The sequence below is a fragment of the Paramormyrops kingsleyae genome, chromosome 6 (assembly GCF_048594095.1).
Source record: "Paramormyrops kingsleyae isolate MSU_618 chromosome 6, PKINGS_0.4, whole genome shotgun sequence".
Taxonomy (NCBI): Eukaryota; Metazoa; Chordata; class Actinopteri; order Osteoglossiformes; family Mormyridae; genus Paramormyrops; species Paramormyrops kingsleyae.
In genome coordinates this window covers 28794702-28817510 of record NC_132802.1, presented here as the reverse complement: position 1 = coordinate 28817510, position 22809 = coordinate 28794702, and the positions used below count along the sequence as shown (strand labels likewise).

The window sequence follows — 22809 nt, the reverse complement described above, 5'->3', positions numbered from 1 at the left end:
AATCACCTTTCTTTCCCATTCTGACATTCAGTTTGGAGTTCAGGAGATTGTCTTGACCAGGACCACACCCCTAAATGCATTGAAGCAACTGCCATGTGATTGGTTGATTAGATCATTGCATTAATGAGAAATTGAACAGGTGTTCCTAATAATTCTTTAGGTGAGTGTATTATGTGTGACCTCTCCCGAAGACAGCCCTGATCGTAGAGCATAATTAATTTTGGTTGAATAGGTACAGTATCTGCTTCCCCCTTGTGGTGAACATAGCTTAAGCATGCAATTTCGTCATATCATGGCGGTTTTGAAATTGAAATTAATCAGGCCTGAATTAGAATGTTCTGTATTCATGAGCATTAATGCAATTTTGTGTTATCTCAGGAAGCAGTATTAAAACTCGTCACAAAGTCATTTTTATTTCTTTCAAACAGTTCAGTCCAAGACAATTCCTTTTTAAGGTAAAGGTAGTGCTTTTTAAAATCTCAATTGTGCTTTTTAAAATACCAAGAGTTTGTACGCCTTTTTCCCAGCACAGAAATAAACAAAATAACCCATAATTAAGATTTTCAGTGACTCATATTTGTTGACAAGCAAACAGAAACATATTAGTAAAAAAGGATGTGCAAAAGCCATACAAACACTTCACATAAGAGCACATTAATGCAGAGGAAAATAGTTCCTGTGAAATTTCTGAATATGATGGAAGGGCTGACACACAGTTACCTGCAGTTTCATGTAGTCACATATAGGCCATGAAACCGCTTCGTTCCCCAGAATTCATAATATTGATAGAAGTACCAGTGCCATGTAACCTGCTGCGCTGATAGAGTAATGATTGTGCAACTTTGACTTGCCTGATAGATACTGTCTTTAAAAACTTATGTACTCAGCATATGTTTTTGTCCAAAGGGGTATACAAGAAATCTTAGTGCCAGAGACCAGGGACGGTGAACAACCTTGGAGAAGCTGGGGTTTAGGGCCATGCTCAAGGACCCAGTGATGATGTGATTACTTTAGTGGCCATGGGATTTGAACCCAAAACCGTCTGGACATGGGGACATATTCCTAACTCACTGAACTATATGCCATGGGAAACACATGTGCAGGGCTGACTTGGGTTAGCTGGCTGGAGTGAGATTTTCAATTTGATACATGTCTGCTCACACATGCACATGCATTTACATGTATGTAGCAGTTTTATTACCTTGTAAATAGTCTGTAGGGTATGCAAATTACCCCAGCACTTTTGATGTAGCTGATTTTCAGTTTGTAATGGAATAATGTAGATTTGCTGTAATATTTCTTGTGTGAGCATGAGACTCTGAATGCGTGAGTGTCACACCAGATGCGTGAGAGTTGGCAGCTCTGCATGTGTTTTTTGCAAACAGTTTAGGTGTTATTATGTCAGTTATTGGAGAACTGAATGATAGGTCGCAAGAAATTTGACCATGTGCATTGGTGGGGGGGGGGGGGGGTGCCACTATCACCTCACACCTCCAGTGTTGTGGGTTTGCTTGTTCCCCCGGATATGTTGCATGTTTCCTCCTGCATGCAACTCCTGCAACTGCATTTCTAAGACATGCAGTTAGGCTGTTTGGTGTCTCTAAAATGCCCACAGAGTATGACTATGTGAATGTACCTAGGAATCGACTAGCATCCCAAACTGGGGTGTACTCCAGCCTTGTGTCCCAGACTGCCTGGGGTAGGCTCTAGGATAGTTAGAAGATTCATGCCAATGGAGATTTACATGGTCAAAAACATGGAATAAGTTGCTCAAACTTACTTCTCCAAGTTCCAAAAGGATGTGCTACCACCATTTACCAGCGTGCTTTACCTAGATTGTTCAAATCAAAAAACAAATGTAAGACCTTTTGGGAAAGATACTGGTTAAGCAACATAATACAACAAATAAGAATAGTAATGGAGCTGCAGGTTATATAAGTTCTTTGTGTTTCATAACATTACATACACCGGATATGCACACCTAGTAAACATTACAAGCCATGGATTCTAAATAGCATAACAGGAGCATTTGAAGTTTTTTTTTTTTGTTTCTAAAGCCATTCTTCTCCTTGCATACATGTTCCTGTTTCAGACTTGAAATGGTGCACACAAGGAATGTAAAGAAAGGGTAAACACAATAAATGGCCTGGATACTGATGTTTCAGTGCACTTACACTCTGATGAGCTGTAACTTAAACTGTTTACACGCTAAAGATCAAAGAGCACTTCATTAAAAATCTGGAGTAAAAAAAAAGAATGTCATTTTGAAGGAAACATGAAGGTACTTTGAAAATTCCAGTTACATACAAAACAAAAAGTTTAAATGCTTTTCCAGATAAGAGGATCAAACATAAGAGATTTAAACAGTACAACTTTTGATTTCTTCATAAAAACTTTACAACACTGCCAAGCCCTGTCTGAAAGTTTGTGTATTTAGATTTTAAGCTTTTAAACTTCACCACAGCTTTTTTTTGTTTTTTGTTTAAATAAAAACATTGGTCTTTTTCAAAGGTTAGATCCATTACGCATAAGTATTAATGAACAAAAATAGCAATAAAAACACTTATCAAAGTAAAAGGTTTCAAAACATGATTCTTTGTGCCTTAGAAGCATGTACAAATAACTGTTTAAATATCAATCCATTTTCTTTAACCGCTTGCCCAATTCAAGGTTGCGTGCAAGTCAGGGCACAACCCAGGATAGGACACAAACCCATCGCAGGGCGCACTCACACACCATATATTCATGCATACACATTATGGACAATTTGGTAACTAATTAACCTCAGCATGTTTTTGGACTGTGGGGGGCGGGGGGAAACCGGTGCACGCAGAGTAAACCCCACGATGACATGGGAAGAACATGCACACTCCACACACAAAGAACCCAGGTGGGAACATGAACACTGATCACAGAGATGTGAAGCTGACCATGGCACCATCGTGCCGCCCCATCTGGTTAAATAAACACTGAATAATGGTTATACTTTTTAAACATGTATGCAGTTAATGGAACGACGAGCTGCTGCGTCGTTCCGAATATGGAGAGTCATACTGATTTTCTTGTCTTGTAGACGTGGGTTTCTCTCTGCAGCTGAATGTCTGCCGGTTCTCCTGGCAGAGCTGTGAGCCGCCAGAAGCAGAGGAGTTTGCACCAGCTTATTCCTGAATGGTCACAATAAAGAGAAAGGGTAGGAGAGAGAAAAGCAGTCAGGTGAAGTCAGATACTAATGAGACTGCAGTGTCTGGAAATCAGACCCAAAGAGGATCCAGAATGGCGAAGACCTCATGGCTTACATTGGCCATGTGGTTTTTCACTATAGAAACATTTCTATTTCTTTAAAATCTGCCCAAGTGACTCCAAGTTCAATGACAAAACCAGGCTTTTCATTGAAACCATATCAATCTTAGGTTGACCTTTAGAGAGATGATTTCATTTTTTAATCTCTAAGATTAGCTGAGCTTCAATGAACTGAGCCAATTTGGCGTGTTTCAGGCTGCAAAAGCCTAATTTCTTAAACGAACCCTTCCCAAGAGTGATAATTGTACGAGGCCTGCACAGCCTCAGACGATACTAGCCCAGAAAAATGTAACCCTATTTTAAACATTTCTCTCAGAACCCTCTTGCCGCTCATTCAGACTGTAAGGATAATCCCCAGGTCTATGTTGGAGCCATTGGCAAGTAGATCTGTTTATTCAGAAGTGGACTGCTGACCCAGACATTAGATTTGTTTTTTTAAGGAGACATTTAGCAGACTGGTAGTGGGCAGAGGCAGTGCAGATGGTGATACAAGGCACATGATTAGACAGCAGACGGCACACATCACCCATTGCATGGTCATGCTGAAATGATATTCTGGGGATGTATGAGTGTGATATGGTTTTGACGTACATATACAATCTGACGATCTGTGTGCATCTGAAGGAGATCAGTGTTTTTCTGCATGTAAGGTGTGTCATACTGCATTTCAGAAGAGTGATCATTTTTGCGAGTACACCTGGTGAGCGTCGGGCAATTGGACATCATGGGTCAATAAGTCAGAAATGGAAAAATGAATAACATGATGCAAATAAAACTGTACAGATAATAAACACAAAAAACTTGTTACAGTGACATGGTTATTTATGTTTCTTTGGGGGGGAAATATTACAATTTTGGTCTTCATTCTTTGATCATAATATTCAGTTCACTTTAAAAAGTACCAAAAAGGACAACATGAAGCAGTATCAAAATATGGAACAGATAACAGTTAATCAGTAAAGCCCTTTAAAATCTTAAATAAAACAACAATACATTGGAAAGACAAATATTTGGCAACAGGTTGAATAAGTTAACGTGCAAAATAAAATGAAAGAGTTGTACTATAATGAGAATAATATATGACACTGGGATTCTGGACCCCAAAGCAGAAATCTGGCTCTAGGTACTAATATACAAGTCATTCAGTCACTTCGAGTCTCGCCAAGTTGAAAAAGCTCTAAAATTTTGTGGATACAGATGCTCCTCGACATATGATGGATTCATCAGAATGTAAGTAGAAAATACTGCATATATAATCTGGTTAAACAGAGAAAAAGGCATCCTACAATACGTTGTTAAAGGCAAGGCTGCTGGTATTGCCAGGCATCAGTAGAAAGTGTAAAATGGTATATCGCTAGAATCAGATCAAAATTCAAAGTTTTATGACTACTTACTATGCATCGCTATCACACCATTGCAACAGGAATTTTGGCAAGTGGAACCATCATAAAGCGAGGAGCATCTTGATATAAATTGTTGCTTTCTTTAGACATGAAAAACATTAGTAAATTTAAACAGGAAACAATATTACGTAGACATACATAATTGTATGTCTTTTTTTACATTATGTAATATATTGATGCAAATTGGATGCAAGTTGGAGAAATAGCATTTTAAACTTTAGTGACGTCATACATGTTGCAAATATCAGCATAAAAACCAGCCGAGTAGGTGAGAGTACGATGCAAACAGCAGTTCATTTTGTTACTGAAATTTCAATAAAGCCTTTTAAAAAGCCTTTTAGTGCATAAAGGTCACTGAAAAGCACCTATCACAACACTAGATCCTGTAACTCTACACTACACTGTCGTTGAAGATAATTGTTCCATATATTTTTTTTCTTGCCAGTTTTAACAGGCATTAATATATATATAAAAAATGCACAACTTCGATCCATTCATTCACCCATCCATCTTCTGACTGCTGAGGTCTATACCAGGTAGTAAAGGTACAAAGCTGTAGTGCACTGTGGATGGGATACCAGTCCACTACAGAAATTCAAATTAAAAGGGGTCCAGAAATAAATAAATAGTAATGAAAACAGGGTGTGAACTGCTCATACATTTGCCTACATTTTGGTCACTTTTGTATAAATGTAAAGAACTCTTCACATAATACTTATATGATAAATTGATACAAAAAAGCTTTGTGAATGGATACAGAAATACAACTGTGTGGTTACCATGATTATTATAATGAATGTTTTATAATGGAGCTTTGAATGACGAGCTCTTATGGTCCTATCACAGGGAAACACTGACGAATTGCTGTGGCACAGACTCTGCTGTTCAGAGCTGACTTGTCACATTCTTTGCATGTTTCTGGTGCCCCTAGCTTCAGTCTATACACCCCAGACTGTTGTCATCTTTCCCTCTTGTTCATCCTACAGCTACTGTATTTATGTGGCATTTCAAATATGCACTTTGGTGAGTTAGCACACCTGCAGAAAATCGGATTTAAGTGCATGTGTTTCATACAGTGTGTACTGAAAAAAGATCAGCCCCCTTCAAAATATTCACATTTTGTTCCTTTGCAGCCTGAAGTGAAGACATACAAAAAATATACTTTTCCAGCTGTGTTTATTCAATGCAACTTATAATAACAGACAAGTGAAAGACAGAAAAAAATAATAATAAAAAACCCAATCACTGAGATGGTTAAAGGATCATCCTCCTCATAATAAACTAAATCAGGTGTAACTAATCACCTTGTCCATTGCACACCAAGCTAAATGACTTCCACCTGTGATCAACTGTAATTATTCTGATGAGCTCAGCATAAAAATGGCTATTCAGTCCAGCGCTTGTAAATGCAAATGACAGCAAACAATCAAGTATGGGTGGCAAGACACTTTCAAAAGATGTCAGGCGTAAAGCTGTGGACAGGTACATAAAAAAAATTCAAAGGCTTTAAAAATCTCTAGAAGCACAGTAATGTCCTTAACCAAGAACAGTAAAGTTTTGGGTACGACTAGGACCGTTACTGGATCAGGCTGTCCCTCCAAACTGGATGGAAGACTGAGGAGGAAACTGATTAGAGAGGCTACCAAGACACCTATGGCAACTTTGAAGCAGTTGCGGGAATTTTTGGCAAAGAGTGTGGCCATTGTGTGCATGTGACACAATATCACAAATGCTCCAGAAAAGTGGCTTGAATGGGAGAGTAAAAAAAAACACTGATGAAGAAAGGCCACAAGAAATCTTGACTGAGCTTAGTCAAAACGTACCTTGAAGATTCTGTGACCAAATAGAAAAAGGAGTTATGGTCAGATCGACCTATTTGGCCTCAATGCCAAACGGTATATCTGGCAGAAAGTCAACACAGCTTGCTATCCAAAGACCCCACACCTACAGTAAAGCATGGCGGTGACAGCATCCTGTTTGAGGGTGTCTGTATGCAGCAGGGACTGGGGCACTTGTCAAGATAGAAGGAAAAATGGATAGGGCAAAATACCCTCAAATTCTTGAGGGAAAACCTGCTGCCCTCTGCCACCAAATTGTGGCAGAAAAACGGTTCACCTTCTGACATGACATTGATCCAAAGCAGAGCAAAGTCGACCACAGAGTGGCTAAAGGAAAAAACTTGAATATCTTTGTGTGGCCAGTCAGAGCCCAGACTTAAACCCTATGGCAAAGCTGTGAATTGACTTGAAGATTGCAAAGCACCAATCGGTCACCTTCCAATTTGACTGAGATTGGACAGTTCTGTATAGAAGAGTGGGCAAATATTGCAGTCAATATGTGCAAAGTTGGTAGAGAAGTATCCCAACAGACTCATGGCTGTAATCAAAGCAAAAGGCAGTTCCACAAAGTACTGACACAGGGAGGTGATCCTTTAACCATCTCAGTGATTGTTTTTTTATTAAATTTTTTTCTGAACTGTTGCTATGATATCTTTCACTGCTGTTAAGTTTCATTGAGTAAATACAGCTGGAAAACATTTTTGTATGTCTTCCTTTCAGGCTGCAAAGCAACAAAATGAATATTTTGAAGGGGGCAATTCTTTTCTAGACCCACCTATGTGGAGTTCTCCAGTGAAGAGCTTCCAAAATAACTTTCTTTTTAAAATGTGCGTTCCAGAAAAAAACATATCCCCCATACCTTAACAGCTCACAATAACCCTTGCAAACAGACAAACATAGAACATTTAAAAATACCTGTTTCACTTTCAGTTTCATTCTTTACACCACTTGCAGTCCTTGTCATATAAACTAAAGTTTATATAAAATCCCTACCTATGAAGTTCAAGAAAATATTAAAATGAATTAAACTATGTACAGTCATATAACAAATTAATAAACTAATCAATATCAATAAGCCCTAAAAACCTCTCTAATGAACAATGCAGTCATTTTCACTAGGTTAGTAGATACGATGAGATGTACATGTAGTAGTTAACCAAATATCTATTCTAGCTTTAATTTGTCGCTTTCCCACCCTTAATCTCATTCTCTTTCTGTTCCAAGTTGATCCCCTGGATTTTGGGGATGAGGCTTGTAACCATGTGCTTTACAGCTGTACACTGGCTTCCATAAATGGGTGTTCTACATCTAGGAGCCATAGGGAAGTCTCAGTGGAAATGGTGCCTGACTTCGTACCAGTGTTGGTTGAAATATGACGATTTAGGGTTGTATGAGGTGGTGGAACACACCCAGCCCAATGAAGAGGCTAGCAAATCAAGGCAGACACAGCGAACATGTGGGCAAGCAGTGAGAGAATGACATCAGAGCTTTGCGTTTACATTGGAGATCATCTCCTTGGGAACTTCCTTCACGGGGAGGTCGGCAGGGTCCCCCAGGCCGTGGTCTGTACTCTCACAGCTGCTCTGCGGGGACTCTGGAGGGGGATGGTATAGAATGCATGCCAGCAGGAAGAAAGCTGTTCCTAGAACCTGACGGAAAGCAAAGAACCACAGTTTACATCTGAAGGGTCCCAGAACTTGACAGAGAACCACAGTCATTTGACAATAGTCTGAATACTCTGTCTGGGAAACAATTCTCAAAATAATACTCTGTATAACTCTGAATATCGATCATTACTCCCCATCACCATAAACATGCTGAAATTTCCTATCAAAAGCACACACTCCTACTATCAATCATAACATAGCAATGTCAAATAACCTCTCTGACATAGATACTGTAAATAAAAACCTAGAGAGCTGCCATAATGCAGTCAGACAAGCACCTTATAAATGACCCCTGCAGCAAGTGTGTAGCTACTCATGGCGGAGTTCTGGTAGAGGTAGCAGGAACCCTGTTCTCCACACTGGTCTTGCCACAGGATACAGGAGATGTCGATCATGGATCCAAAAGCTATGGGGCCTGGGATTCCCCCTGATACACAGCATAGGGCAAAACATTAGTTAAATCATTTGTCTTTTGCTCAACTTTAAGACTGAACTTGATTTGTTGATTTATCTTTTTAACAACGTTTTTTAATTTGATTATTTTATTTCACTGCCAGAGAATACAGTAACTATTTTGGAAGTTACTTGTCCAAATCTGCAATGTTTAAAACCTTGTAAATCTGATCTATTCAACAAGCGAAACATACCAAGCGTCCGCACAACAATCCACTGAATGCCCAATCCAAAAGAACGCTGACTGTCTGGTACACACCTACAAGTGGGACAAAGGCAGGCTTTCAGAAGCACAATCAGTTTGCTAGGGGGACAAAGGGAAGCTTCACAAAGCAGCTTGTTTCTCGGAAGTATCCTAAAAATTCACGGCTTTGGCTGGCCAGCATTCGGTCTGCTTTGCTGGGAACTCCGGGCAATGTTGTCCTGCCATGCAATGCTGTCAACTGTGTTGTAACGACAGGACTTTGGTTTTGGCTGTTTTACAGTTCGTCTCCGACGTTTTGCCGTTACCTGTGGACTTGCACCCGATATCTTTAATTAAGCTGACACTGACTGCTATAAAGTATAGTGAGGAACATTCTCAAAAAAAACGTACCTGAGGGTGGCAGTGAGGGCAGGGATGCTGCAGAGGAAGGTGAAGAAAATGACGATGAAGAGGAAGACGAGTAAGACAGACATATGCTGGCATGAGGAGCTGCACTTTCCCGTGAGGGCAAACCCCTCCTCCATAGTCGTATTTCCCATTATGCAGCTGCAGCTGGAAAACAGCTGGGTAGAGTGACAGAAGGGCCAAGAGAGAAGTACAGAGGAGAATGAGGGTAAGAACTACACAAACTGTAGCACCAAACATGTTGGGATGGACACACAGACACACACAGACACAGACAGACACAGACACACAGACACACACACACACACACAGACACACACACAGACACACACACACACACAGACACACAGACACACACACACACACACATCTCTGTACACTGCTGCCTGCTTACCTGTCGGTCAGTGGTGCTCTGTGAGTTGTTCATGGTGGCGCAGCCAGCATGGCAGGGGGAGTAGTACATGATCCCGTCGGATCCACACACCGGGTTGTACAGCTGTTCTGTACAGTGACATCCAGAATTGCACCCCACCGTAAGGTTCACCGTCAGCTGGGACCTTCAACAAAATGGGATTTCATAAGGCAAGGCAAATTATTTGCATGACACCATTCACACACGAGTAATTCTAAGTTCTTTACAGAAGATTAAAAATATCTACATTAGTGGCCAAAATTGTGGAAACACTTTTGGCATTATGCTTTAAGAATTACTACACGAATATTGGTGATAATGTTTATAAACAAATATTTGGAAACGTCATACACTGGAAAATTAAATAAGTTTCTGGAGCAACTGGAATAAAGTTCTGCAATTTCTAAAAATTGGAAGCGTTTCCACAATTTGGGCTACTACTGTATGTTAAAAAATTTAACACTGACATAAAATTAAATCTCTGAAGGTTAAAATACAATGAAATACATTAAGGAGAGTTGAAAGCTTTAAAAGTGTTTAAAATCATAAAAAAAGCTAAGATTACAACACAGTTAGCCAGAAGCATAGTGAAATAAAAAGGTCTTAAGCCTAAATTTATAAATGGCTACAGCTGTATCATGTCTGACATCCTCTGGTAGTCGGTTCCAGCTTTTGACAGCATGGCAGCTGAAAGCCATTTCACCCTGCTTACTTCTAGCTTTAGGAACTGCTAGTTGACCAGTTACAGAGGATAAAAGGGCTTTGTTGGGTTTGTAGGCTTCAAGCATCTCAGAAATATATTTTGTACCTTGACTATTTAGCGATTTATAGGCAATTAGCAGCATTTTAAAATCCATTCTATAGCTGACTGGAAGCCATAAACCTAAAAATTTGGGAGGTGTGCTCTTCTTGGGTTCAGTAAGCGATCTTGCACTGGAATTCTGAATAAGCTGTAAAGAGAAAAGCATTAAAATAAACCACCTTACTGGAAATGAGAGCATGGATTATTTTCTCCAAGCCTTGATTGGACATAAGCCCCCTGACCATAACATGGAGTAACTGCTAGAATGCAATCAGCTGTCCTGTACTGTCCTGTAGCTGATGGGCCTTTGTAGTTGTTCATAGTGACAATTCTCTCTGAGACAGAGGGAAGCTTGTGTGATGATTGATGAAATTTACGAACAGGAAAAAGGCCAAAAGGGCAATATTTATTATCGCAATTTGTTAATATAATGCTGGGAAAAAATGGAATGGTTACTAAATGTGCAACCACTACTAGCAATCGTTCTATGAGGATTAGGCACCATTGTCCTAGTTTATAAGGTTAATGATAGTAGCATACTATAGTTCATTCAAGGTCATAGGATCGTCTTCTGTTCATCGTTGAAAGCAGTGCTATTTCCCACCTGTTTTTGGAGTCCTGGAACATGGTGAGGTACTGGTTCTGGTATTGGAGAGGGCTGGTGTGGTAGGCTGTGGTCACACCGGCCATGGGCACATTGGGGCAGTGCATGAGGAAGATGAATATGGCCAGCAGGCTGACAACGGCGCACAGCATGCAGAAGCGGATGATGCCGCGGCAGCGTAGGCCGAGCTTCTTGACGAAGTACCCGCCCAGGAAGGTGCCACCCCCGCCTGCGGGCACCACCATGTAGCCTGCGGAGGTGGCGAACAGAGATGGGCCCGCTCATTCTTCCACTCTTTGGTTTGTCGTGTGGCGAGTGCCGCCTGACAGGAAATGCATCCGATAGCCCTTTCTCTTACCAAACCAGGTCGCCGCCTCAGACGCACTGAGGCTGAACTGAGACTCCAGGAATTTGGGCCCAAAGGTGGACATGCCTGCGATGAGGGTGGCCTCCGTGGCTCCAGCGAAACAGAGGAAAATGAACGTGGGGTTTTTTAACAGCAGCATTACTGACCTAGACAAGCACAGACAGACAGGTGCTGACTCAGACTGAGGCTGCGCAGCTGAACTTGCGGTGTAACATTTAGGGCAGAGACAGAAAAAAAGGCTTCAACAAGACAATGATTTCCTGAGGTTTAAATGTCTGACATCTGGAAAGAACAATTAGCTGTTTATCAAACAGGCTCTGTAAGCTTTGAGGTCTTAAGACCAAGGCTGTTATAGGGCACTTTTCCACCGTACCAGGTACCGTGCTTTTGGTATTTCAAGAAAGTATATTTAAGGTGTTTGGCAGACGCCCTTAACCCAGAGCGACTTGCAGAAGTGCTTAGAAGTCTCATCAGTGAATACATTCTGATGCTGGTTCAGTAGAACCAGACTAAGAATACTATCACTCTAAAAAAGTATGGCACATGTCTGTATTTGTTTGTCGTGGTTTAGTTGTACTCTGTATTTATTTATTTTATCTGTGTTTTGGCTGTCTGGGGTTTTTATTTTGGGGTATTAACGTTCAAAGGAAAGAAAGGGATAAAAGGGGGAGAAAAGGAGGAGAGGGGAGGGGGGAAAATAGGAAAGGGGGGAAAAGAAGAGGGGGGGAAAATAAAAGTGTAGTATTGTTCTGTAGTATTGTTCTGCTGCAATTTTTCAAATCAATAAAAAGACATTTGAAGAAGAAAAAAAAAGTATGGTATTTCAAGGTGTTTGTTTTCCACTGGTCTATGAGCCACTACCAGCCCGGAATGACATCATAACGCGAGGCATGGTATTTTGTACTGAATTTGAAAAATGGCTGTAGTATATTACACTAGCCGACATCAAATTTGGTAAATAATATCAAATGACATTTTTCAAACACTCTTCATAAACAAACATTTTTAGTATATTTAGTTTTGCTCCAGCACATCTGGTTTTTCTATGATTTCGACTATCTTAAGGGGACAGTGGCATTTTACCGCAATAATGAATTTTTGTTTTGGTATCTTTCTACCAAGATTTTGTTTGCAGGATCGGCAAGGGTGGAAGCAGATGGGCGCGCACCGGTGGAGACTACGCAGTCTTTATTTATATTTATTGCCCTTTTGTCCCTTGTGGTAGGGTGGTACCCCTATAACCAGAGGGGAATAGTAGTTCCCAATTAGAGGGGTGGGGACAAGGGTTTATAAGATGGTGGAAGGGTTAGTTTTTTTTTGAGCCCAGCTATTTGTGTGCTCTCGGAGTTCGAGATCCTCAGCTGTGTGGGGACTAGAGGCCACAGTTAAGTCTGTTGTATTTGTTTTTTTTTGTTTGATAGTTATTTGTATTAGTACCCCAAGCTGGTTTGGCACTTTTAGAACTGGAACTTGGTACTGGTACTCGACCGGAAGTCAATGGAAAGTACGGAAAGTACCGTACTAAAAGCATGGTACTCGGTTCGGTGGACAAGCACCCTTACTCTACCATCAGAAAGAGAATTATGAGGAGACACAGAAAGGCCTCCGGCTGTACCTGGGCATGTCTTTCACCGTCTTCCCAAACTGTGGATCGGCCGCCCTCTCCTGGCTCCCGTCCTTCATCTGATGGGCCTCCGATACACGCATAGCCACATAACGCTGAGAACCTGGTACCCATCACGACAATGAACACACCAATTAAAAGAGCAGCAGTCCTACAGAGAACTCCCGTAGAAGCTCTTTTATGAGCACCATCTCTCATGTAGTGATACTACCGCAGATTGCAAGTCACATGGCAATAGGACTTTCAAAGCCTGCACAATGCAAGATGAGGGTGGACAATTACCTGGCAGTTGCCGTGGATATCCCAGAATAGGGAGGGCGATGACGAGTGCGGCAATACCTCCCAGGATGAAACCAATCCACCATGCCCCCACCCAGAGAGGATTTTCTGGGGTCAGTTCAGTCCTGTGGAAGATAGAGGGCAACATATGTGAAGTGAGAAAGAGACTGTACAGCCTGTCCTAGGCCCGGAGTGGCCAATCTGGAGACTGTGAAAAAGTCATGTTGTTCAGATACAAAATTACTTGACAAGTTTATAATTCTACAACAAAGCTTAAGAATGTTAAACAGCGAGTTGTGTGTGCACGCACGCACAGACACAGATTGCTCTGCATAGAAAAATGAGCAAATATACGGATTAACAGTGTGATCGTCTGTTATTTAGAACCGACTGAGCGGTGCCACAGCTAAATTGGGTGCTATTGCTAATCACTGGATGTTTCCCAAACGATGGATGTTAGAAAGAGACCATGCAGGGCAGGCTGAAAAAAAAATCAGACTGCTTAAAAAAAGACTGCTTAAATAGTTCAGTATGCTATTTACTACTACTTTTCTTCTTGGAATGTCAGTAAAAAAATTATCGGGCTAATAACAATCATTAATCAAAGTTCCCCCAGAACAAAGACAAAATGGGCTGGTCTTGGGCAGAAATCAGCATGCATGGATTTTCCATTTGGCATCACTTAGGTTTTTCTTTTTTTTTTTTTAAAGAGCGATCGTTAGCTTTCTGCACAACCAAATGTAGTCTGGGGAGTGCTCAATGAGGCAGGATGTCCGGAGCTTGTCCGAGTCGCTCCTCAGGACTAGTCTTCTTCCTCAGGATCATAAAAAAGTTCCAAGATTTCTCACAATGTATTTCACGCCTGACATGCTCCATGTGACAGTCTCCTGAGGATTAGTTTGTTTACCGGGGACCCTATAAAACTGAGAATTACTGAATCATGTGGATGGATTCCACACATGTACAACAGCGTGGTTAATTTCCACTGAATGAACAGATGGAAGTTTCCAGAGGTTTGACTGGAGACAACCCTGCAAGGATCCATAAAAGGAAGTGGGACTTAGAGATGTGGCAGGACGAACACTTACGTCTGGTGGATCTCCGTATACATGTTAAGGAAGATTCCCCCCAGCAAGTATCCAGCAGCAGGTCCCACTATGGCTGCCGTGTAAAAAATTCCTAGGAAGAGAAGGATAGTCAGCTGGGACTGACGGCATTGTTAGCTTTGTCCTGTCTGCATCCTAATGGGTTGTTTTTGTTTAGGTCAAGTGCATTTGCTAAACTTCCTTGATAGTCTTTGATAGCGTTTTAACTGCTAGGAGGAAAATGCAATTCAAGGACATGTTATTGATGTCTGGGCTGGGACTGGTGGCCCTGCTGAGAAGGCTGGTGTATTGCTAGAGGCCTAAAAAGCAAAAAGGATAGCTTTATTGTGCAGTGAAATTAAATGGATCAACTGTATCCTGTAAAGAACAATGTGTAAATCATAGATGCATGTAAGCCACAGCTACAATGTCATTTTGTAGAAGCAACAGAATTCAATATTTTTAACCTGTGTTAAAATAATGACACGTAGTATAACTAGATGTTATAACATTTGGGACAACTGGATTATACAAGGACAAGCAAACTGCTTCAACCAACATCAGTAAAGTTTATTCTAAGATGGCTGGAGACTGGTCCTTCTGGTTCTACACTGTGCTCAGATCCGTGTTTACCCTGTCAACTGACATGCTGGCTTTGTTTCCTTTTTTTTTAACAGAGCTCCCAAACAAAAAACAGCTGACTAGTGTGTCCCCTTTCCCATGGTGAAAGTGTTTCAGTTCTGTGTCCCTACAAAGCATGGATGCCAAAGGTTGCAGCATGGCCAGTGGGTCTGTCTGGCACAACTTCCTGACAGAGGTACTGTAACATACTGTACACAAATACTCACAAACACGGGGAATTCCCTTATACATCACTACCCTTTAGAATAACCTTCAACCTTCTACAGCTCCTTTCAGATGCGGCAACAAACTAGCCCTACGAAAACAATTTTTTGAGTCTCACTCACCTTTATTCAGTAACTATATAATCCATTACCTGCGATCATTATTTTACACGTCTTAAATAATGCAGGTTACAACAAATGTAACCCAGAGACACTTAATAGTTTGTCATCCAAATTAAATAAATAAAAGATGTAGCTCACATGTGGTGTCTGAGCTTTTTTGTAATTCTTTGTAGAATAATTAGGATGTATTTTCTGCTCATTCAGTCTTCTGTTGAAAGATTTAGGCCTAATCTCTTAGGGCCTGTGCTGGCTTATGAATATATACTGGTTTTGGACTGATCTCTGGCAGTGACTGTCCTCTAGTCATGACAATTATGACAATAGAAACAACAATATTTAACATTCTCCTCTTTGTCTGAGTCATGTCCAGGGACTAGACTACAGAGTTCTTAACAGACAGAGCAACCTGTGACCAAATTTCTCAAACATTAGCAGTTAGGCAAACACAATATTACAGAAATTTCCGTGACACAAGATCATGAAGCAAAAAAAAATAATTTCTTGACTGTCTTATTCTTCAATGATTTATTCCTGATTGTCAATTTTAGCTTGAAACTGGTGAAAGTGATTGGTGCCATATGCAAGCATGTGTGTAATACTAGATGAATCAGGAAGATCTGATCCACTATGCCCATCTGGAAAACCACTTACCAATGTAGACTGGTGCGTAGCTGGATTTGACATTCTCATCGAGGTACGTAACACCCAAGGTGTAGAGCGGTGTGGCCCCCACACCATGCAGGAACTGGCCCAGCATGAAGACAAATCTGTAGCTAGACAAGCTGCTGCTGCTCTCATGGCAAGGACTGGTTCTGTTGTTCAAGCACAGGCTGGTCTGCTCCGCCATGCTAACCTGGTATGTGGGGGTGGTGAAGTGCGGCAGGGCAAAAACCAGAGAGCCCAGGGCCATGATCAGCACACCCCAGCCAAGCCACTTGGGCTTGTGGCCCGTACCTCCAAAGTAGCTGACAAAGGTCAGACAAATGCAAGCGGCAATGTCATAGGAGCTGGCGATCAGGCCGGTCTGGTAGCTGCGCAGGTCAAAGCGCCGTTCGATGGACGTTATCACCGTGTTGATGAAGCCATTGATGATCATCCCCTGAAGGAAGGAGGCCACGCACAGGAAGAAGAGCACCCAGCGGGGTGTGTTGAAGGCTTGGATGCACTGAGGTGTCAGGGCCCCCCAGCCACAGAGATGCTCAGAATCTGTAGGGACAAACTTGACCCCATATGAACCACCTGTCTCTTCCCTGAAACCTTCTCCTAGAGACACAGTGTCAATTTTCTGGTTGACTGTACTTAAACTATCAGGGCTGAAACCTTCTGGGGAAACATCCTGGATCTCTGCTGTATCGTGACCATCCAGGGAGCCAGGAGTTGACCCATCATGGAGATCCAGTAGTTCCTGCCTGGAACTGAAGGAAGTGTTGGCATTTTGCAGGTTGGGCATAGCTGTAAAAGTAAGTTCTATTTCTTGGAGGAGGATTTTCCTGGGTCGGTCACTGACTCTATATCCCTGAGCACCATAAGATACTGGTGGCCTCTGTCTGTTGGATGCTGTTCTCCCGGTAGAATAGTTCTCTAGGAGAGACACTTGTGATGGAGAGCTGCAAAAAAACCCTGCAAAGGAATAAACAGACAGACAGGTGGCTTAATTTAATTAGCGAAAAATACACTGAAGCAAAAAAAAAAAGAAAAAAAAATGTAATTGTGCTTGTGTATTTTTATATACACAAGCTTTGGAAAAAATTAAGAGACCACTGCAACATTTTTAGTTTCACTTATTCCTCAGTTTATGGGAATGCATCTGTAAACTCCAGCCTAGTTTTTCCCTGCTTCACATTGATGAAAGGCTTCTTCCTTGCTTTAGGGGTCTTTAAGGGCTTCTAGGAATCCTAGCAGTCCTAACTGTCCTAGCAGTGCACTTCACACCACTTAGTGTTTCCCATTCTTTTTGAAGGTCACTTAAGGTCGTCCTCCAATTTATGAGGCACTATTGAATAAGTTGATGGTCATCTCTGCTTCTGCCCTCTACCTGGCTGGTTTTTGGTTATTGCCAGTATCTCCTGCTTCAACTTTTCCTTGTGTGCTGCTGCCTTAGAAACTCGAAGTCTGGAAGCAGCCTGCCTCACAGTGTAGCCTTCTGCCAGCAGAACCAGGATTAGAGCAGGATTTAAAAATGCAGATTTAAAATATATATATATATATATATATATATATATATGGAGTGATCTCAATTGTTTCCATGGATGTGTATGAAATGATGCTTTAATTGCCATTTGCACAAATACACTGGAATGCTTCTAGTTACATATCCCTAACTTGTTTTCCTATGAAACATACATACCCATATACAATGGTCATGATTAAAGCTTGGGGTCCAAGTCCAGCCATTTATCTGGATTCCCGGTACATTACTGTATGTAGTAACCACCCCCAAATTCCCCAAATACTTGATATGGTAACATATGTTTAGTTGTTCGCCATTTACTGGAATTATTGATGCGTTATTTTCCTCATCACCACAGTACATATCACCCTGACAGTAACTCTGTTACTATAACCAATTGTGTACATTTATTGGAATTATGCTCTTTACAAAACACAGAATAACATTCTTAATAACTGTGTATATATGCACTGATTGGTTTAGTAAACATGGTCTGTAAGAAGTATTAACTATCCAATATGACAGAAAGGGAATGGTGTTTCTTACGGGCATATTTTCATCTTCTGCACTGATCTTAAGTATTTTCAGTATTATAGGAGACAAAGTGCACAAAAGTTTGCAATTGTGTGTATTAGTGGCAGTGCATCCTGTACTCTGAAGCAATTAGTAAATGATAAGAACAAAAATACAGAACGAACAGAAACGAGCAGGAACATAATTTGTGCAATTCTTTGGGTTTCTGTCACAGTGCCCAATAAGGCCTCTTACACAATTACAAAGCATTAAAATCAGTATTAGTCACAGATAACCTTGAACACTGCCAAACAGTTATTCTTGGTTATTATGGAGGCCTAAGGTCATCTTTAAAGCAAAAATAAAACAATAGCAGCAAAATGGCATGTAGAAATGTACTAGTGCAGCACAAACTGAAAGCTGTTCAAGGATGAATTTGGGACTTAAATTTCCAAGCTCCTTCCACTCGTCTGGCACTGCTTTTTTATTTTCACTCTCCGGGTTTGTGTTTTGTATGCCACATGAACACCCCTACTGGAAAGGCAGACGGTAATGCTCCCCGCTTGCCATGTGCCAGAGGGGTTGTGCAGTTATTACTAAGTTTAGCGTGTGACTGCCATGGGATTTCATTCATTCCATAATCTCTGCTTTGTGATTGTGGTGGTAAGAGCACCACAACTAGTCCCCTGCCACGAGTATCACTATGCACAAGGCATTAATTAAAGATATGAAGGAGGTTGGAGGACGTTAATTGAGATTCATGGGGTAAGTGGCTCAGAGACCCAGCTCATAGTGAAAGAATGAACGCCTTTCCTCATTTCATGTAAAGGGAATCCAAGTCCTCTTAATTTCTCTGATTATCATCAACTGGAAGGTTCCTATAGCAAAGACAGCTCTTCTACTCATTTCATATGTAATGCTTGCTCATTGTCTACTTATATCATTACACAAACAGCAGAAACATGGTCTGCCAGATTTGATCAAAGTTTATAACTATTTGTGAACACCAGTAACTTTCCACTTCAAATTATTATTACAAGAAAAAGTTGAGCACAGACCAAATCTTCCAGCTTGGCTGCACCAGAGTATAGAGGAAGAATAGGGTTTAGCTTAATTTTTTCCAAGACATTGTTAGAGCTTTTTTTGCTGTGCATTAGACAAACATTTGCACCTCTGGAAACATTTCAACCTGACACCAGGAATAGAATAGTGACTTTACTAGTGCCCATGAGGAAATTGTGTGTATCATAGAGAGCAAAATGAGGCACGCAAAAAGACAGAGACATATACAAATAAGAGCAAGCTTGGAGATCACAGCAGGGCTCAAACTTGTGACCTTCTGATCACAAGCACAGAGGCCTAGTCTGCTGAGTCACATAGCCTTTGCTGTGAGTCATAGACCTGGTGCATGCCTTGATCATACCATCATACCGAGTACTCATTATACACTACATTTTGTCAAGTGAGTCTTACACAGTTTACAGTTATCCAATTAAATGGTACTTACATGAGGAAATCAGCACCGCACTCATTAATCAGCTGCATATCTGATACAGATACATCATCAACCCCATTACATCACCTAACAAGGTCTATACAGTCAATCTATTCAGAAAGGTTACACAGAAGAGCTTTAAACAAACAACAAAAGCAAAACTGAAAAGATAAACACAACACTCCCTTCCCATGAACATACAGTTTAAAAATACAGAACATGCTTAGTTAACTTCCCTAAGTCATTATCATAGAATAATGAAAATGATTATTCCAGCAAGTAAGGCTTTGGCTGCATTCGATTCTGAATACATGAAAATGTCAATGAGATAATTTCACTCAAATGGCCATGGCAAAGTTAAATTCCACGTATAAATTTGTTCACTATTGTAAACATTTAAGTTTCAAAGTTTTATTTGTTACACTCGGTACTATGTAGATGTAGATTCTTTATTTGCCACATGTAGTTATAGCTGCTACAACATACAGTGAAATGCTTTGAAATTGCAGTGAATACTGTATGTGCAGTGAAACTGAATTACTGCCGAGCTCCAGAATGAACAGGAGACACACATATACAGTTAAAGAAGAAATTTACACAAAGAATAAAAAACACTGCTAATAATCTTAAATTAATCAAGCAATATTTAATATTTAACATTTATCCATTTTATTATTTATCTGTACCTACTGCACAAATGTAAGCAGAGATAACTAGAGACAAAAATCCTTCTACGTGTGAACATACTTGACCGATTAAACCTGATTCTGATATATGCTTTTTCCAGAACTAAAACCTAGTCAATGGATTACCAAAGTTAATATTATTTTTTTTTAAAGTTACAAAAAGGTTGACAGGTCAATTACACACAACAAAACTGTACAAAGTTTAGACTTTTGAAATAGAATTGATAAACTATTACATAAAGTAAAATTAATCAAACTATAAAAACTGTAAAACTAATCAAACTATAATGAGTGGAAAGTATTTAAAAGAAAATCCAAAATTAACTGACTGAAATTTTGCCTGATTTATTATAAGCACCTTCCTTCACTTTACTCAACATTAAAAAAAAAACAGCCTGCTCAAGCACCACTGACTAAGTTAGTCTATGACAATCATCAATCCTACAAAATCCACTAAAATATAGACCTATCCATAGCCTAGTCCATTCAACAAACTCACCTGTGTCGTTCCTTGTACTTAGCTGATCACCCAAAGACAAAAGTACACGCTGACCACAAGCCTGAAGGCTGGAGTCATTATCTGATAAGTGGGCAGGTCACAGTTTGTGATCCAGGTATGAAATAATAGGTCCTGCTCTCTGATCACATTAGCACTGAGAAACTCACACTACTTATCCAGAAGATCTTTTTCAATGACCTCATTACTCAGGGAGGAATCATCCACCCAAACTTAGCAGAGCCAGGAAGAGGGAAGGAAAAAAAATAATCACTTGTAGCAGTTCAGATGTTGGTTCTCAATCCACACACCAAGAATAATAAACACTTTGCCTCAGAACAGCTCCAGATGGGGTAGAATAAAAAGAACACAAGAGAAGCTGAGTACTTCAAAACCCGCTCACCATTCCTCACTTTCCCAAGAACAAACTGCTAGTGTGACAACTGTCAGCAGTATATACTGTACAAATATATCATCAGATTAAACAAACTGTTGTGTTTCTCACTCCAGTGGGTGTACCATGGAAGACATTTCATTTCAGGCATATCTAATGCAAATACAATAGTTAACCTTTTCCCAGAATGCTTTTCTTTATGAGAGACGGCTTTTTTAATGTTCAGCTTTATATCATGCGAACCTCCATGGTCAATCCATATGTAGTAACCACCCTCAAATCTCAGGTTACAATGATTGGGAGCCTATCCCAGTAGGCATGGGTCACACAGCAGAACATAACCCAAGCAGAATGTTGCTTCATTCATAAACATAAAAAGTTACTCAGGTATTGATTGTGTAATAGTCAGTCTGGGTAGGAAACGACCTGGATTAATTGTAATGACAAGGTATGAAACAGAGTGAAAATGGAGCATGCTGCCACTGTGCCACTTAAATTCAGGAGTTTGAACCCCCCCACTTCCCACACAGACACAAACTTAATGAAGAAGGGCAAGACAATATGGACAGTTCTTCATTTTCATAGAATAACTGCCACGCCAACGAAAATAACAGCTGGAAGCTTTACCGACCAACTTTTCCCACCCACCAAAACTCAGGGGTCAATGCGCTTATGGAAAATCGTGGTACAGTACCATTGAAAAGTACTATTAATAATTTGCATTTGCCGCAAATATTTAACAAAATACAAAATCTGGGGCAACAGAGGAAAAGGACTATTTATGTGTTTCCCCTCCCTTTATTAGTTCTTCCTGCGTATTAATAGAAAGGCTTTTTACAATGGTGAGAATCGCACTTTTTATATCAGAAGGCTCGCCATTTAGCAAAAGCGGGTGTGGCAAGACTGTTCCGGAAATATGCGTTTGAAGTGTGCTCTAGACGGAGGGCCCTGCTTGTGTTTGTTTTGTAAGGGATTTACTCAGGATGCTGAGAACAAACTAGGCCTGTGATCTATAAAAATCTGGCACCATTTCTCTTTCAATTTTCTATTTATTGTCATCACAATAAGACTTCAGGAAGTTAAAATCCACAAGAAACAGTGTATATTCTAAAAACAGCTGTCTACTCTGGAATTACATGTTTTTCCTTCAGCAAACAGGTGCTTTTGAAGTGCTAGAATGCCCATGCATGTTTGCAGAGTGGGAATTTGGCTAGATTTAGTCTTACCTAAAAAGTTTATTCTATATTGTTTTTTCAGGCACTTCAGGGTGGGTTAGCGCTACGGTGCCAACTCACCACAACGGGCTTGAAGGTGTCAAATAAAAAACTGTTCCTTAATGCCTTCAACAGACCTGTACTTTTCCCTCCAACTAGTATCGGGGCAGTTTTGCTTGTCAGCTGGTCAGGGCCATATCGAGAATTTTGAGTCCAGGAATGTCACTGACATTTGTAACAAGCCAGCCTAAAACCAGGGAGGCTCACCAGAGATTCTCCCAATTTGATACTCCCACATTGCAGCTGGTATTTGTACTGTTCTGCTTGTCAAGGACTGTAGTTTTTTCCTCTATTAACACCGAGGCCAACTTGTGCGAGGCAGCTGGTACATCATTTGTCTTCTCAACCATCTGTTGACAATATGGAACA

At 40.6% G+C, this 22809-nt stretch overlaps 1 protein-coding gene across 4 annotated transcripts in view; it reads right to left on the bottom strand.

Moving 5' to 3' along the window:
• Nucleotides 1-387: 387 nt before the first annotated feature.
• The window catches only part of slco4a1 (solute carrier organic anion transporter family, member 4A1), a 29951-nt gene continuing 7529 nt past the window's right edge, over nucleotides 388-22809 (bottom strand). For 2 of the 4 annotated variants that reach the window (XM_023841179.2, XM_023841181.2), the window contains exons 2-12: nucleotides 16064-17032; nucleotides 14448-14538; nucleotides 13363-13484; nucleotides 13072-13183; nucleotides 11448-11602; nucleotides 11090-11339; nucleotides 9666-9828; nucleotides 9257-9429; nucleotides 8856-8920; nucleotides 8487-8635; nucleotides 7852-8190 (exon numbers count right to left, since the gene is read on the bottom strand). In XM_023841179.2, the coding sequence (XP_023696947.1) occupies nucleotides 8023-8190; nucleotides 8487-8635; nucleotides 8856-8920; nucleotides 9257-9429; nucleotides 9666-9828; nucleotides 11090-11339; nucleotides 11448-11602; nucleotides 13072-13183; nucleotides 13363-13484; nucleotides 14448-14538; nucleotides 16064-16862 (2247 nt within the window). In that variant the 5' untranslated portion in view covers nucleotides 16863-17032 and the 3' untranslated portion in view covers nucleotides 7852-8022. Of the gene's footprint in view, nucleotides 3165-7851; nucleotides 8191-8486; nucleotides 8636-8855; nucleotides 8921-9256; nucleotides 9430-9665; nucleotides 9829-11089; nucleotides 11340-11447; nucleotides 11603-13071; nucleotides 13184-13362; nucleotides 13485-14447; nucleotides 14539-16063; nucleotides 17033-20775; nucleotides 20978-22809 lie in introns of those variants that run through there. The other 2 variants (XM_023841182.2, XM_023841180.2) reach the window with 2 other exon arrangements.